The 17,468-nt window shown below is 36.9% G+C and overlaps 1 protein-coding gene across 3 annotated transcripts in view; it reads left to right on the plus strand.

The window, feature by feature from the left end:
• Positions 1-17,468, plus strand: part of FAR1 (fatty acyl-CoA reductase 1) — a 111,471-nt gene that overhangs the window by 74,110 nt on the left and 19,893 nt on the right. For all 3 annotated transcript variants that reach the window (XM_036763687.1, XM_036763688.1, XM_036763689.1), the window contains exons 4-9: positions 5,175-5,354; positions 7,280-7,457; positions 8,687-8,731; positions 8,835-8,953; positions 10,368-10,435; positions 12,006-12,177. In XM_036763687.1, the coding sequence (XP_036619582.1) occupies positions 5,175-5,354; positions 7,280-7,457; positions 8,687-8,731; positions 8,835-8,953; positions 10,368-10,435; positions 12,006-12,177 (762 nt within the window). The remainder of the gene's footprint in view (positions 1-5,174; positions 5,355-7,279; positions 7,458-8,686; positions 8,732-8,834; positions 8,954-10,367; positions 10,436-12,005; positions 12,178-17,468) is intronic.

The raw sequence follows: 17,468 nt of genomic DNA on the forward strand, positions 1-17,468 counted from the left end.
TACTTTGTAGGTACCCTTAAATTGTGTCTCCCCCAGAATGAACCTCCTTTGTGTATCTTCATCTAGGTCATTTGTTCCTTTTATTATTATTTGCTTTAGTGCCATTTCTACTTCCTCTTGTATCACATTGGGAAATAGGATGTTAGAATCTAAATCTAATGGCTTCACTATCACAGAACAAAAGACTTTTCTATAAAATTTTTATAGATTGTTTTCCTTCCAGCTTATTTCTTAAGCAACTATTTTGTTGCAAATATAAATTGATGTGGCTTTTATAACAATGAGAACTGAAGAGACTCTTACTTTTGTTAAAAATTCCCTATCCCAGTCTTAAGGATACCATTCTAAATCAAACTCAGTTTAGTGAAACTATTTATTTCCATGCCCTAGCCAGTGATAATGCTTATATTTTACATGTTATACTTTTACATTTACATTTTATACATTACATTATATTGCATTTACATCCACATTATTCTCATATCTTTGCTATATGAATTAATCTTTGAACAGAATCTTATTTAATACAAGCCGAGTTTTATTTCAGAATTTTTGCTTTTTGACCTAACAACTCGTTTTTTAATTTTTATTGTAATAATGTATGTTAACAAAAACATTCATATGAAGGTATAAATGATGTACATGAAATTATAGGCTCCAGATAATTTTCAGTTTGTTAAAAATGTGTACTAAGTTCACAAAATAAAAAAAGTCCTGTTTTCTTCTGTCCTTATCATGCTTTTACGTTTCCTTCCCTTCATCTTTTGTTTTGTTATAGTTGTCATCTACATAATGTTTTGATTCTCCTTCACCACTTCATAATATCTCTTTATATTTGCTATATTTTTTGTAATTGTCATTTGTTATATAGTGGTATGCCACTCCACAAATATAGTAGACCCTGATCACCTCTTCCTCATTTGTTGGACATAGAGGTTGGTTCCACATAATTTCTCCACAACATCCTTTGCAGAGGTCTTCCCCTCTCTACTCACATGACCTCCCACCTAAATTATACCCTCATCACATGTTGCGTGGACTATTGTAGTAGGCTTCTAATTAGTCTCCCTCCCTGAAGACTCTCTCTCTCCTTTAATCCGTCCTTCTCATAGCTGTCAAAGGCACCATGGAGTAGCAGATAGCATACTGGGCTTAGAGTCGGGAAGATAGAAGTTCAAATCCTGCCTCAGGTACTTACTAGCTGGGTGCCCCTGAGCGGGTCATTTAACCTCTCTGTGCCTCAGTTTCCTCATCTGTAAAATGAATGAGTCACTTTTAAGTATTTAATCTTCAGATTTTCCTCATATGTTTTAGGTCTGATCTTATCACCCCATACCTCTATCTTACTAGTTTCTAGTGGCTCCTTACTGCTGCCACAGTCACACGTATAGTCCTTTGTTTGGTACTGAAAGCTCTTCATAAGCTTGTCTCTTCCTGATTTTTTCCCGTCTTCTGACATTCTACTTTCTTCCATGTCCTGCCCTATGATTCAGCCACCTTGGCCCAATAACTGTTCTTGTGCATGATGTTGTCATCGCCCATTTCTGTGCCTTTCATGCCTGCATATCTTTCTTTCCCATCCTGTAATTTACATTGACTTAACCCAAGCACTGCTGCTCAATGAGGTCTTTTCTTGGTTCACCGAGCTGCTAGTGCTGTACTCTGTATCTTTCAGATTCTCATTTATATATGTTGACTCCCCAACAGTAAATTTTTTTTTCGAGAATAATTTATTTATTTAATATTTTTAGTTTCTATCAACAGTGATTTGCACAAGATTTTGAATTACAAATTTTCTCCCCATTTCTACCCTCCCCCCACTCCAAGATGGCATATATTCTGATTGCCCCGTTCCCCAGCCAGCCCTCCCTTTTGTCACCCCACTACCCCCCAATCCCCTTTCCCCTTACCTTCTTATAGAGTGAGATAGATTTCTATACTCCATTGCCCGTATATCTTATTTCACAGTTGCATGCAAAAACAACTTTTTTTTTTTGAGCATCTGCTTTTAGAACTTTGAGTTCCAAATTCTCTCCCCTCTTCCCTTCCCACCCACCCTCCCTAAGAAGGCAAGCAATTCAACATAGGCCACACATGTATCAATATGCAAAACACTTCCACAATGATCATGTTGTGGAAGACTAACTATATTTCCCTCCATCCTATTCTGTCCCCCTTTATTCAGTTTTCTCCCTTGACCCTGTCCCTTTTCAAAAGTGTTTGCTTTTGATTACCTCCTTCCCCATCTGCCCTCCATTTTGTCATCCCCTTTCTTATCCCCTTCCCCCTACTTTCCTGAGGGGTAACATACCCAATAGAGTATGTATGTTATTCCCTCCTCAAGTCAAATCTGATGAGACCAAGATTCACTCGTTCACCCTCACCTGACCCCTCTTCCCTTCCAACAAAACTGCTTTTTCTTGCCACTTTTATGTGAGATAATTTACTCCATTCTATCTCTCCCTTTCTCCTTCTCTCAATATATTTCTCTCTCAACCCTTAATTTTATTTTATTTTTAGATATCAACTCTTCAATTCAACTCACCCTGTGCCCCACCTCTTCTCTCTCTCTCTCATTCTCCATATATATACATATATGTATATATATATGTGTGTGTGTGTGTGTGTATGTATGTATATATATGTGTGTGTGTCTGCATGTATATGTATATTCCCTTCAAACTACCCTAATACTGAGAAAAGTCTCATGAATTATAAACATCATCTTTCCTTGTAGGAATGTAAACAAAACAGTTCAGCTTTAGTCAGTCCCTTATGATTTCTCTTTCTTGTTTACCTTTTCATGCTTCTCTTGATTCTTGTATTTGAAAATCAAATTTTCTATTCAGCTCTGGTCTTTTTCATTGAGAAAGGTTGGAAGTCCTCTGTTTTATTGAAAGTCTGTGTTTTGCCTTGGAGCATGATACTCAGTTTTGCTGGGTAGGTGATTTTTGGTTTTAATCCTAGCTCCTTTGACCTCCGGAATATCATATTACAAGCCCTTTGATCCCTTAATGTAGAAGCTGCTAGATGTTGTTTTATCCTGAGTGTATTTCCACAATACTCAATACTGGCTGCTTGGAGTCGTTTCTCCTTGACCTGGGAACTCTGGAATTTGGCTACAATATTCCTAGGAGTTTTCTTTTTGAGATCTTTTTCAAGAGGCAATTGGTGGATTCTTTCAATTTCTATTTTACCTTCTGGTTCTAGAGTATCAGGGCAGCTTTCCTTGATAATTTCTTGAAAGATGATGTCTAGGCTCTTTTTTTGATCATGGCTTTCAGGTAGTCCAATAATTTTTAAATTATCTCTCCTGGATGTATTCTCCAGGCCAGTGTTTTTTTCCAATGAGGTATTTCACATTGTCTTTAATTTTTTCATTCCTTTGGTTCTGTCTTATAATTTCTTGATTTTTCATAAAGTCACTAGCTTCTGCTTGATCCAGTCTAATTTTTAAGGTAGTATTTTCTTTAGTGGTCTTTTGGACCTCCTTTTCTATTTGGCTAATTCTAATTCTGCCTTTCACGGCATTCTTCTCGTCATTGGCTTTTTGGAACTCTTTTGCCATTTGGGTTAGTCTATTTTTTAAGGTGTTATTTTCTTCAGTATTTTTTTTGGGTCTCCTTTAGCAAGTTGTTGACTTGTTTTTCATGGTTTTCTTGCATCACTCTCATTTCTCTCTCAATTTTTCCTCTACTTCTCTTACTTGCTTTTCCAAATGCTTTTTGAGGTCTTCCATGGCCTGAGACCAATTCATATTTTTCTTGGAGCCTTTTGATGTAGGCTCTATGACTTTGTTGACTTCTTCTGGCTGTGTGTTTTCATCTTCTTTGTCACCAAAAAAAGATTCTAGAGTCTGAGTCTGACTATGAGTCCTTTTTTGCTGCCTGGTCATGTTCCCAGCCAACAACTTGACCTTTGAGCTTTGTGTCAGGGTATGACTGCTTGTAGAGTAGAGAGTACTTTGTCCTAAGCTTGAGGGGCTGCGCTGCTGTTTTCAGAGCTACTTCTACTCCGCTGTCACCGCAAGCTCTGCCACAGCAGCACTCCTTCTCCCCCAAGAACTGCCAACCAGGTTCTTGACCCAGATCCAAGCAGGGCAAAACAAGAGAACCCTGCCTCTGCACCAGCAAAGTGCTCCCTAACCTCCCGCTCTGATCTGCTGCTTGATTCCTCCCCCTGTGTGGGCAAGGAACTCTGGAAGCAGCTGACGCTGGAGCTCTGAAAGCAGCCTCAGGAGCTTCCTGCTGCTTCTGCCACCGCCATGGACAACACTACCTCTGTGACCTCCAGGGCTGGGGCCAGACTGCTCTCACCCTGATCCAGCAGTTTTCTCACAAACCTGCTCCGTGGTCTTTGGTGTTTGTGGGTTGAGAAATCTGGTAACTGCTACAGCTCAGTGATTCATGGCCCTAAGGCCTGCTCTGGTCAACTCCCGGTTTGGTCTGTCCTGGTGTGGCCCATGCTGGGCTGCGCTCTGCTCCCAGCACAGTGCGATAGACCCATCCCAGTGACCATCCAGGCTGTCTTGGGCTAGAGACCTGCCTCCCTCTGCTATTTCATGGGTTCTGCAGCCCTAGAATTTGTTCAGAGCCATTTTTTACAGGTGTTTGGAGGGATTTGGGGGAGAGCTTAAGTGAGTCCCTGATTTCCAGCCGCCTTCTTGGCTCCATACCCCACAAAAGGGAATGATTAAACACACTATGCAACATTAATGCAATGTGATCTGATTGAGATTGACAAGTTTGAAACATATAAGGAATATTGAAAAACCTTTATGAAATAATACAAAGAAAAAAATGAAGAACAGAGTTTATACTATGGGTATAAAAGATAAATGGGAAGAAATGTTCTGATGAAATATTAAGAAAAATGAAATATAAGTTATGAGATTTTATGGGATGCATTTAATTTATTTCATTGCAAATATTTCATAGTAATTGATTATTTGTTATATATTTTTTTATATAGTTTTAACGTGTTTTAACACACATATATGCATACTTACACACACATATATATTCACGTACGTGCATACACACTTATAAAAAACGTGGAAAAATTTTGCACGCATATCTGTTTTTAAAAATAGGATAAGATTCTTTGGGTGTCAGAGTAAATAATATAAATCTTCCAGTTATGGCTAGATATTTATTGTGTGCTTTTCTTTACAGAGATGCAGTTCAACTAAATGTGATTGCTACTCGACAGCTAATTCTCCTTGCACAGCAGATGAACAATCTGGAAGTGTTCATGCATGTATCAACAGCTTATGCATACTGCAATCGAAAGCATATCGATGAAGTAGTCTATCCCCCTCCTGTTGACCCCAAGAAATTAATTGATTCTCTAGAGTATGTCTTTTTTATTAAACTTTATAGTTATGCAGAGATAAAAAAAAAATACACATGTGCCTTTCTTTCAAGTAATTTTAAAATCCCTTCTCCTTCTCCTCACCAAGTGTTTTGGCCACATTTTTAAAAAAAATCTGAGCATGTCTCTGAGCACCATAAGTGCTGATGTTTCTGTTCTTTCCATAAAAGATTCATTGTGTGGGAGAGGCAGCATGTTATAAAGGAAACAACACTGGGTTTGGAGCGCAAAGATCTGTCTGAATCTCACCTGAATGACTTTGGGCAAGTCACTTGATCCTTTCCAGGCCTTATGTATTCATCTGTAAAAGGTGTGGTTTGGACTAGACCTCCATGATTCCTTTTAGCCTTTGACTTTGTGGTTTGCAAGTGAGGGTGGGAATGAACATGGACAGAAATCTGTACCTAATTCACTCTTGATCACAGTGACTAAGTGTTTCCTTGAAGTTGAAGATGGAGGTAGTAACAAGTAGGTGAGACCTGTTCTTTTAATAAGTGATCAGTACTTACTGCTTTTTAGTATTTCTTATGAGTTAATTCTGACTTGATGAGAGCATTCCTGATCTTTTAGTAGTGGTGTTTACCAATTGCTCTATACTTTTGAGAATGTGGGTGCTGTTGTTTTCTTTGGCCCATCAAACTTGAGTTGGGAGTGTTAGTTTCTTTTTAAAAATTGACTTGCTATCCTACTTCCCAAGCAGCTATTCCATACTTTATCCTTATACCACCCACTTCATCTCATCATAGCATATAACCCCACCTTCTGCTTTATGGAGAACATTAAGGCCATCTGAGTTTCTTTTTAGCCCTAGTTCATGACAGACTCTTATGTGGGATGAAAGTTTATAGCTTAAAAAAAAAATCCAAGTGAACTCACTTATTAATCGTGTGTCCTTGGGCAAGAAAATCCCTTACACATTTCTTGGACTTCAGTTTTCTCAACTGTAAAATGATGGACTAGAGAGTAGTGATGCCACTACTGATAGAAACAGTGGGCCACATGTTGACTTAGGAAACCACCAATTAACATTATCTTTGTTGTATTTTTATTTTGTTAACAATTCTCAATTACATTTTTATCTGGTTCTCCAGTTTGATATCTCTGGACTAGATGACCTCCAAGGTCCTTCCCTTCTGGTTCAAAATCTGTGATTCTACATAGAGAATAAATGGATTCCTTTAATAGTATATTTAAAATATTCCATTTTGCATATAACTTTTTAAGGCACACTTATATCTGGGTTATCCTAGTTTTTCTTGATATTTAAACCCCTACTTCATCCCCAGTAAGGCAGAAAAAGGGCCCTTAGATAATCTAAATTAAGTGAGATATGTTTTCTGGTAAAAGAATACTTACTGACTTCTCCTATGTGCAAGGCTCCATAACGTCCTATGTATTCATATGAATTACAACAAAGCAGACCTATTTTCTCATGGCAGAAGTTAGTAATTTCATTTTTTTCTTGCTGACTTTGTAATTAAAGGTACATAATTATTTACAGTTTGTTTACATAATTAGTTGTTTTAAAAGTTTATGATGTTCCTAGCATTTGCCGATCAGTCTACTGACAGCATTGAAATCTTCTTAAACTTAAGGTTGATGGTTGCATTCAAACATAGACTTTATGTACTTACATATATAAAACACACATCAAGAGTATATTGCCAATTTGTGCTATCTTTGCTAGATCTTTGTAAAGTTTTTGTTGTGCTTTTTTGGGGAGATGAAAATGAAGTGGGCAAAAAGTCTAAATTATTTTTCACTGAATAAAGGAAAACCAGTTGAATCCAATTATTGAATATTTGTTCGTATTTACTATGTTTGAGGAACTGTTTAAAAAACACTTTTTAGAGTAAAACATTTGGTAACTAAATCCTCTTTCTTTTGTGACTGCTTTGATTATTAGGTGGATGGATGATGGACTAGTAAATGACATCACTCCCAAACTTATAGGAGACAGACCTAATACTTACATATATACAAAAGCCTTGGCTGAATATGTTGTACAGCAAGAAGGGGCAAAACTAAATGTGGCAATTGTAAGGCCGTCAATTGTTGGTGCCAGTTGGAAGGAGCCTTTCCCAGTAAGTCACATGTAGAATATAGAATGCTCGTATATGTACGCATATTGTGAAGTATTACATCTGGGAAAGTGAAGTATAGACTAACATTGGACAAAACTAGGTAATTCTTTATTAAGTAATTACAGATTATTAAAGTGATAATTGATGAACATATTTCCTTATAAAAATGACTATTTTAATGTAGTTTTAGGAGATATCTATACTTCTGTTATCATACTGGACAATATATAGGAATTAAAAGTATTAGAAATATAGATTAGCAAAATTGAAATCTTTTCTTTCACTGAAAATTAAAATTGAGGGGTATGAAGTCATTGCATTCTTTTCTTATAAGACTTGGTCAAGCCAACTTTCCCTCTGTTTGATATGAAATTCTAAGAGTAAATTTTAATTTCATATATACTCATATATACATGTGTGTGTGTGTGTATATATATATATATATATATATATATATATATATATATATATATATATATATGTATATATACTATAGCTATATATAGCTATAGATAGAGATGTCATCATAGTCTTCAATCTTCATCACTGATTGGGATCTCAATATAAAAGAAAAAATGGTTAAGGTCAGAGCATTTAGGCATCTTACCCTTCCACTTATAGCCTGGCCAGTCCCCTAAAGCCCCTAATCCTTCCTTTCTTCTTTCGTCACAACATTAGAAGACAAGAACTGTTGTGAAGATTAAGATGTAAACAAATTTTAGGCTTGAATATAGTTTAAATTTACTGAATTGACTTTCAACAGAGTATACGCTTCAAAATATCTGAAGCTAAGTAACGCTGGAAATTAATTGAGAACAGGAAGAAAGCTGGTCTTTTGTTGGGACAGTGCTGGTTGCTTTATTCTTCTTATATCTGTTTCACCCTATCAGTTCATTTTAAATAGGAAGTTTTCCCTATCAACCACCCTTCTACTCAGTGGACTACAACCATGAATTTATGTAAAAGCAGTAGAATTGTTGTGAGTTAAATTGCATTTGTTTCAAAGCTTATGAAGAGGCTTCCAATGTTCTGAATCAGATCCTTGTCAAAAGCCAGCCATGATGGGTAGAGGTGGTGCATGTAGTATCCAAGCACAAAATCCCCTTCCCTTTCATCTCCCTTACAAGTGGTAAAATCTATTTGTATAAAAGTATTTGTTGGGATGCAGATTTCAAGGAAAGAATCTGGAGTTTCAGTTTCTAAAATGATTATATTTCATTTGGTAACAGGGATGGATCGATAACTTTAATGGACCAAGTGGTCTCTTTATTGCTGTGAGTAAACCTCTAATTTAATTAGTCTTATTTTTTTCTTCCTTTCTTAGATAATTTGAGTTTAAATACCTTAAGCATTATGTCTGTTTTTCTTTCTTCAAAGGCAGGGAAAGGAATTCTTCGAACAATGCGTGCTTCTAACAATGCTCTTGCAGATCTTGTTCCTGTAGATGTTGTAGTCAACACAAGTCTTGCAGCAGCCTGGTATTCTGGAGTTAATAGGTACATGAGGTGACAGTGTGGGCTGTTATTATTTGAAGTTGCAGTAAGTGGGGGGAAATGACTTATTAATGTGAAATTTAACCAGAAAATAAGAAAGTAGATGAAGATATTTTTTTTTTCTGAAAGACTGCTACACTTTTTAGAATTTCTGTAATTGTACAGAAAACTGAGGGAGGGGGTAGAAGTTGGGTGTTTAAGATTAGTTGAAATTCACCCCAGAATAGCTGCATATTGATATTTGCTACTATGGTTCTAGAGGTGTTTTACCTTCGATTAACCTTTCTGACATCCACCTACTCTATTCTGTACCTCTCCCAGTGATTTTTTTTTTTAGTAGAAATCACAGTCTGCTGGATAGAGAGCAGTTGTGGAAGACAGGAATTCCTCGGTTGAGACCTGCCTCTGATAATGCTGCCTGAGTGACCTTAGGCAAATCACTAAACCCCTTGTGCTCTTAGGAAACTGTCTTGAGACTCTTAAGTGCTGACCTGTTTTGGTAGCTTCCTTACGTGGCAATTCCCTACACCAAGTAAAGTACAGGTCTGGTATCTATTCCTAGCCCTACTTTACTATGAAAGGAGCAAAGTATTAGGTAATTATTTCCATGTGTTATTTTGGGCAAAGGAAAATTCAGTCTATAATTTGCCTCAAATTGGGCCTCAGAAAATTTGTCAAGAACAAACAAAAAGAATAGAGATTAAAACACTCTTCCTTATTTTCTTTAACTTTTTGGCTTGTCTTTGGTTTTTTAGAGTGGTAATCCTGATGCAAAAAGAGAAATTATACAGAGGAAAGAAAATGCATGTGTAGTGGGCAGAGTTTTTCTGACCAGTATTGTTTCATAGTTCTGTCATTAATATATGATAACCAAACCTGACAGTTAGTTACAAAATCCCACTGTAATGTCATTAACTGATTTATCCATTTATAACATTTATGACATCATTACTCTGGAACTATGTTCTGCCCGGGTTCTATTTTCATTAAATCCAGTTAATTACCAGTAGGTAGGTTATGGCTGTAATTTCTTCTGAGAAATTTTTGGGGGTGTTGAAGTAAATGAGCAATTAAAAGTACTTCAGCTAACAAATGTAAATTATCCCATTAAGAAGAACAGTGGGGAGGGAGGTGAGTAGGGTGATAGAAGGGAGGGCAGACTGGGGAAAGGGGCAATCAGAATACATGCCTTCTTGGGGTGTGGAGGAGGGGAGAGATGGGGAGAAAATTTGTAACCCAAAATCTTGTGGAAATAAAAGTTGGAAACTAAAAATAAATTTAAAAAAAGAAGAAAAAAAGCAGTGGCCCTATAATTAATCTAAAAGGTACATAAACTTTTGTCACGCTTAAAGATGTTCTATGCAAGGCAAGTGTGGCAGTTTTTCTTTGGTACTTATTCTGGTATTTGACTCTACAGGCCAAGGAACATCATGGTATATAACTGCACGACAGGCAGCACTAATCCTTTCCACTGGGGTGAAGTCGGTATGATTTTTTTTTTCTTTCTGATTTCTATAAATCTTAGAACAAATCTTAACGTTACTGAGTAGAATAGCTTCTAGTGGCTCTTTTAAAGATCATATGTTAATACTATTAGAATTCTTAAGGGCTTAAGGTTATCCACTTAGAACTTATTTTCATTATCCTTGCAGACTTGGTTGTCATACCTACTAGCACAACAGCATAGGCCTTGTGGTTGCCTTCTTGAAATGTATATTTCCCATCTGCCATTTTTGCCCTTTATTCCCAGCTTGTCCTTTTCCCTCCCACAATTGCCCCATTCCTCTTGTGGAAGTAATGTTCCTTTCTTTTTGACTGGGACTACAAGCTGTACTTTGTGGCAAAATGGAGTAGGTTCAGTGGGCATTGCTCCCAGCTTTGACAGCTGGAGACAGTGTGATGGGAGATGCTCCATAAAGTAGATCCAGAATGGCAACAGATGAAGTTTGCATGGGAATGTCGTCTTAATTTCTGCTAGCATCTTGTGACGCTTTTTACCGTACCATAGCATATCTGTAGTCAATTTTGAATTGTTAATAGTAGAAGTAACAGTAAATTAGTACTTTAGAGACTTGGGTCCTTGCCACACCATACCTTGTGACCTTGGGCCAACTTGGTCAGCTATTCTGTGTATTAATTTCCTCAAAATGATAAAGTGTACTATGGACATATGTGGCATAAAGACAACTTAAGTTGAACCAGGTTCTGGTTTTATTTGGTCAGTTTTAATGCAAAATGTTATTTATGTTATTGAATGTCAAGGTCACATTCTACCTTGAATTGAATAATTATTTTCAAATAAATACTTTAAAATTGCATATTACCATATTTTCGAAGTTTTCCCCACTGGTTTTCTTTTATACTACAATTTTAATTAAAACTACTCGATTTTTCAAATAAGGTAGACATTTTGAAATGTAAGCTCAGTCAGTGTTTTATAAAGTTTTAAAATTTTGGAGTAGATACTAGGTTGCTTTGTAATAAATTATATATACTTCAAATAAAGTATTAATATATCCAGATGATAATAGAGAAATTTTATCTATATGTTGAGATTTCATTAAGATATTTGAAAGTTAAAAACAAAGTAATGTTGGATGACTTTACTTTTTTATGTATATGACTTAGGCAATTTAATTAAAAGTATTTGCAAGAAAAAGATCATGATTTTCCTTTTCTTTTTAAAGTAAGTACAGTAATAAGAAACTGGAAAGAGGAACAGAAAGAAAGAAGCTATGGTGAGAGGTGCAACATAGAAAATGACCTTAGAACGTGGCCCTGGTAAAGCGTTCAGAGAAATGCCAGAAGGAGCTTTTAGTTCTTGGTATATTGAAAATGACTAAGAAGAGGTAGTTCTCAAATCATTTGAGTTCAGTGGGCATATGCCCTCTCCCCTTTTTTTAGCTACTCTATAAGGTTTTGTTTTTAATATGGATGCAGTAATTTAATTCTGACATCTATAGCAAAAAGTATTGTACCTTGTAAAAATGTAATGGTTTTCAAAAGTTCATTACATGGTTATTACCAAAGCTGTTACACAACTTTTCTTCTTCAGAATACCATGTAATTTCTACTTTCAAGAGGAATCCTCTCGAACAGGCCTTCAGACGGCCCAATGTAAATCTAACCTCCAATCACCTTTTATATCATTACTGGATTGCTGTGAGCCATAAGGCCCCAGCATTCCTGTATGATATCTACCTCAGGATTACTGGAAGAAGCCCAAGGTAATGGTGACTAGCTCTGTCTTATCTGTTCCTCTGACTGTGAAACCTGTGCTGACACTGAAACGAATGTTAACTCTGTATTTTTGTTCATGCTTATGATTGAGGTTTAATGGCCTTTGTGAATGAGAAGACTCTTGAATTCAAGACTTTTGCCTTAGATGAAGAGGTGATTTTGTAAATCACCCGGTCCACTCGACCCTTCTGGTGACTAACTCACAGGTCATTTTGAATTCAAGATCTCACTTTAGGTTTTTCTTGGAGCAGCAACATTCAAAAATGCTTTGACGCTTATTTTTCCTACAGGCTATTATCTAAATCATTCCTTCAAGATGAATCCTTTAAACCAAGTGTTCAGGCGCCCCAATATTAAGTTGTATTCCAACAACCTTTTGCTTCATTATTGGAAGGGTGTCAGACACACAGTACCTGCCTTATTGCTCGATCTTGCACTCAGGTTGACAGGTCAGGAGCCGCGGTAAGAAGAATAGCTCTAAATACACTTTGTATCGGTGAGGTGGTGGAAGCTTGCTGGAGAGACGACAAGTCGCTGGCATGGCCTTTACCTGTAGTAATACTAACCTAATTCATCACAATCACAATCGGGATGCCAGGACATTTCTCGGGGATTTAATTAGCCTGTTGGGACACCATTTCTGGTTCTCATGTCTTTGGGCTATTGACCCTTCAATATTCCATTTAAAAAAAAAAGAAATGCCCAGCACCAAGGTTGTCATTGTTATTATAAGCTGAAAATGAATCCCCTCCCTCCCTCCACCACTCCAAAAATTTGAGTGTAGGTTTTTGTAGAGGGTTAAGGGTAAAAGATCTTCTTCCCTCTGGTGTTTAATACTTTTTCCTAGAGAATAAATTATTTCAAATATCTCTGCTTCCCATTCAGCTTATAATATGATAATTATTATATTTGACTAATTTTCTAGATTGAGAAATGGCAATTTCAAAAGGCAAAATAAGTCTTAAATTTTCCATTTTAATTGTTTTAGATATTCCTTCTCTCTCTTCCTAAATTAAAATCCCTCAGATTTAGACAGAGCCTTCTTATAACTTTTTATTACATAAATAGAGTGAAGCTTATTTGTTAAAATTTTTTAGTTAAGTGATTATTTGGTAGAACCTTTTGATTGAAAATACAGGGTTTGAGTGTTTGTAGAATGTAATTCTAGTACTCAAAAATCAGTGCCCATTAGAGTGTCAGGAGTTGAAAGCTGTTTGTTAATTTCATTAGTATAAGATGAAACCATTTTGTGATTTTCTTTTGATTTCATTTATCTTTGCAGTTTCCTCTTCCATATTCCTGTTGTCCACTATGCCAAACAACAAAATACATTAGAATGGCCAGAATTGAGGTGTTTGAGAGAAATGATTTAGAGTTTCTCAACTGTTTTTCTATTTTCCCCCAAAAGATTTGCATATATCTTTGCCATTGAGAGTACTTTTTATGGATAATTAGGTTGTTCAAATCTTAGGGAAGAACACTATGCCTTTTCTTGATTTTAAAAAGAGTAAACATCACATAAAATTTCTCACAATTTGGAAGGCTAAAGTAAGTGCAAATGATACTGTAGAGCAGGTTATGACATAGAACATGTGTGTGTTTATGTATACTTTGCATGTAGTAGGTAGTCACTTATGAAGTATTTGTTGAAATGAATAATTTTTTAAGTCTGTTAAGTAAAAACTTCAGTGCACTTCACTACAAACTGGCATTTTAGCTGCTGCTAGAGGTATATCTTAATGCTGAGAATAATCTTGAAAGCACTGAAATTCAGGCAACAATATTAAGCTTTTAAAAAAAATTAAAAATGAAATTTAGAGTTGTCTTTTTCATCATTCAACAAATCTTTATTGAGTGCTTACCATATGCGCATTTCCTTAAATGTGATAACAGATTCAAAAATAGTATAGTCCCTGTCTTGAAGAAGCTTGGGTTCTTGTTGGGAAGATGATTCCTGACACGACTCATTTAAAGGGTGAGACATGGAAGGAGGAGGTCCTAAAGTGACTGGTGCAGATGGTGAGAACTAGAGGAATTCAGCAGGGGGTTAGGCTGACTGGGAAAAGCTTTTGTGATGGAAATGAGAATTTACCTGGGCCCTGAAGGAGTATAAGACAAAGAAGAGTTCCTGTTTGCCACCTTTGCTCACTGGGTAGTCCTCCACCAGGAGCACTGTCAGCATGTGCACTGAGGGTTGCTAGCTAGAGTGGGTGGGTAGGTGGGTGGGTGTTTTTGGTGAATGGGGGGCAGTGAGGTTTGAAAGGGGGAGTCAGAACTTGCACATCATTGAGTGCCTTGAGGAATTTGCATTCTTTCCTTTAGGCACTGGGGAACATTTAAAGCTTTTGAGCCAGACTTGATGAAAACAGGACTTTAACTGCTCCTTGATTCTTAATGTAGTGGACAGAGAGTTGGACTAGAAATCAGGAGACCTGATACAAATCCATCCTTTGCCACTCCTTAGCCATGTGAACATAGGCAAGTCACTTAATATCTTTGAGCATTTATTTCTTCATGTGCAAAATTGGGAAACTAATGGCACTTACCTCCCAGAGGTGGTTATGTGACTAAAGTGAGATAATGTTTATGAAGCACTTTACAAACTTTAAAGCACTATGTAAATGCCAGTTGTTTTTAGTTGATGTGACAGAATCTCAGTAGTCAAACACTTATTATTAAGTGCCTCCTATGTGCCAGGTACTGTGATAGCACCAGGGATGCAAACACTGAAAAAAGATAGTTCCTGCTCTCAAGGAATTTACAGTCTAGTGGGGGAAGACAACACATAAAAGAAACCTAAAGGAGGAGAGAGAGGTACTCAGTTGAGGCAGCTGGATGGAAATGAGGACTATGAGAGGGGATGACAGAATCTTAGATTTGCAAGGAGCCTCAGAGGCCATGGAGTCCAACCTGAATCAGAATCCTCTGCAATGTCTCAAGTAGTTATTCAGCCTCTGCCTTCAAACATCCAGTGAACAGCAAGCTCCTCCATTCCAGGGCTCCCTGGACAGTTCTTTTAGGAAGCTTTGTCTTATGTCTGTATGAAATATGCTCCTGTGACTTTACTCTTTGCTCCTGGTTCTGCCCTCTGGGACACCATTGTGTGAGGGTAGGACTAGGTAGGTGATTTCTGAAGTCCCTTCAGGCTCTAAATCTCTGATCCTTCTTTTCTGTCAATCTTGTAACACAGGTTAAAAAAAGGGAATGCTGGCATGACACAACTTGTGAAGACACAAAACTGTTCTTGCTGAACGCATGTTAGCTTTTGGTGATGCCCGTTTCACGTTGTTGATGCTCACCAACAGTCAGTCCCTTTTACTAACATATTTTGCCAGCAATTAAAATCAAGCTCAGTAGCTTACAGTTTCAAGAACCTCATCCCCTTTCTTATTTAGAAAGTCAGATAATTTTCTCATTTCTAGTTTTATAGCATCACTCTCTCTTCACATGATCTTCAAATATTATTGACAGTAGCTCAGCAAACTCATCTGCCAGTTCTTTCAGGACTTAGGGCTAAAGTGTTTCGCCCCATTAAATTGTCAGCTCCTTGACAGCAGGGACTGTCTTTTTTTTCTATTTGTAGCCCCAGTGCTTGTCACATAGTAATCTCTCAATAAAGGCTTTTTCCTTTTTTCATTCATGTTGTTAGGCTGGCCTTGTGAATTAAACTCATTGAAGGCAGCTAGGTGCTCCCTTACCATCCACTTGCTTATCTTAAACTCACTATTAAACCCTATTTTTATTCCATCCTTCTGAATCTGAAATTCATTCTCCTGCATTAATTCCTCGCCTATCTGAAGGTTAAATTTCCAAAAAGCTCAGCATTCTTAAATACAAGTCAGAAGCCTGAAAGTAACCAGCAGATCGTCTCTGAGCACGTGAAATAGCTGTCCTGTAGAGCCCTAGAACTAAAATTATTTCCGTTTTATCTGTGGGAGATACTCTTTGGCTGTCAACCATAGAGCTATTCACACTATTTAACACCCTACAAAATACTGTATTCTGTGTATTGTATTACAGTACAGAGATTGGTCTTCATATTGACTGAGGATCATCCATTAAGAAGTGGTTAAATTATGTTGAGCATCCTCTTTTAAGAGACAGGGAAATTAAGGTTGGTATAATGAAATGAATACTGGACTTCAGGTCATAATACCTGGGTTTAATTCCTGGCTGCCCATTACTAGCTATATGACCTTAGGGAAGTCATTTAAATTCTCTAAGCCTCAGTTCGCTTATCTTTAAGATGAGTGAGCCGGATTCCATGATCTTGAAGTCCTTCCCAGCACTAACATTCTTCATAATTAGAAAGATTTTTACTGAAAATGGTTAAACTAAATTTGAGTACTTGGTAAATGTTTTCTGGAAAACACACTTTGGAGCACCTCATTTCCCGACTTTACTAGACCACAAAACATGGTAATTTAGTTTTCTTTACCTTTGATCAGTTCACCTCTGCAATCAACTACTTTAGTGTAGTATTGGATGGCTCTTGTTTTGTTAGCTAAAGAGCTAAAGAATTGATATTCATTGAGTTGTGACTGGGAGCACTCTCTCATTAAAGAAATTATATTCTTACAAAGCTAATCTTACTACCCTGGGAGAATTTCTGAAATGAAATCCACATTATAGACTTCAAGGATAGTATGTACTGGAATTTCAACCCTATGTAGTACATGGGTAAAATAAGCTTGTTCTTTTGCACAAGAGGGAAAAAGATGTGTGTGTGTGTTTATACACACACATACATACATATATATGTATATATATGTTCTAGGCTTTTCTTTTTATATTTATAAGCAGGGAAGAGGAAGTAATTGGCAGTTGCTAATGCCTATCAGAAGACTGGATGAATGTGCCTTTTTTCTTCTATTATATATTCTAAGACTGAAATGTTGTCAGCCTGGCATAGGGGATGGAGAACCAGCTGTGGAGTCAGAAAAACCAGTGTCTGACCCAGACTGGCTGTGAGCTTGGACAAGTCAAAGCTCCAAGAAAGTACAAGACTCTTTAAGTTGGAGGAGAGTATTTTGTGACCTGCTTTGGATCAGAAATGAAATCAGTGGTCCAAAACACACAAATATATAACCAAAACAAACTGACCAACAGAAGCTGTTGAGTAAATTTACCTATCTTTGGCATGCACTTTGGTATGTTTTGTATTTCTCAAAGTTGACATGGTAGTCTTCTGCTCTCTGATTTACGATGTAAAACTAGGGTGGACTAACATTTTGATAGTTGGAGAAATAGATGATTACTGAGACAAGGCTTGCAATTA

Source organism: Trichosurus vulpecula, chromosome 6, assembly GCF_011100635.1.
Source record: "Trichosurus vulpecula isolate mTriVul1 chromosome 6, mTriVul1.pri, whole genome shotgun sequence".
NCBI lineage: Eukaryota > Metazoa > Chordata > Mammalia > Diprotodontia > Phalangeridae > Trichosurus > Trichosurus vulpecula.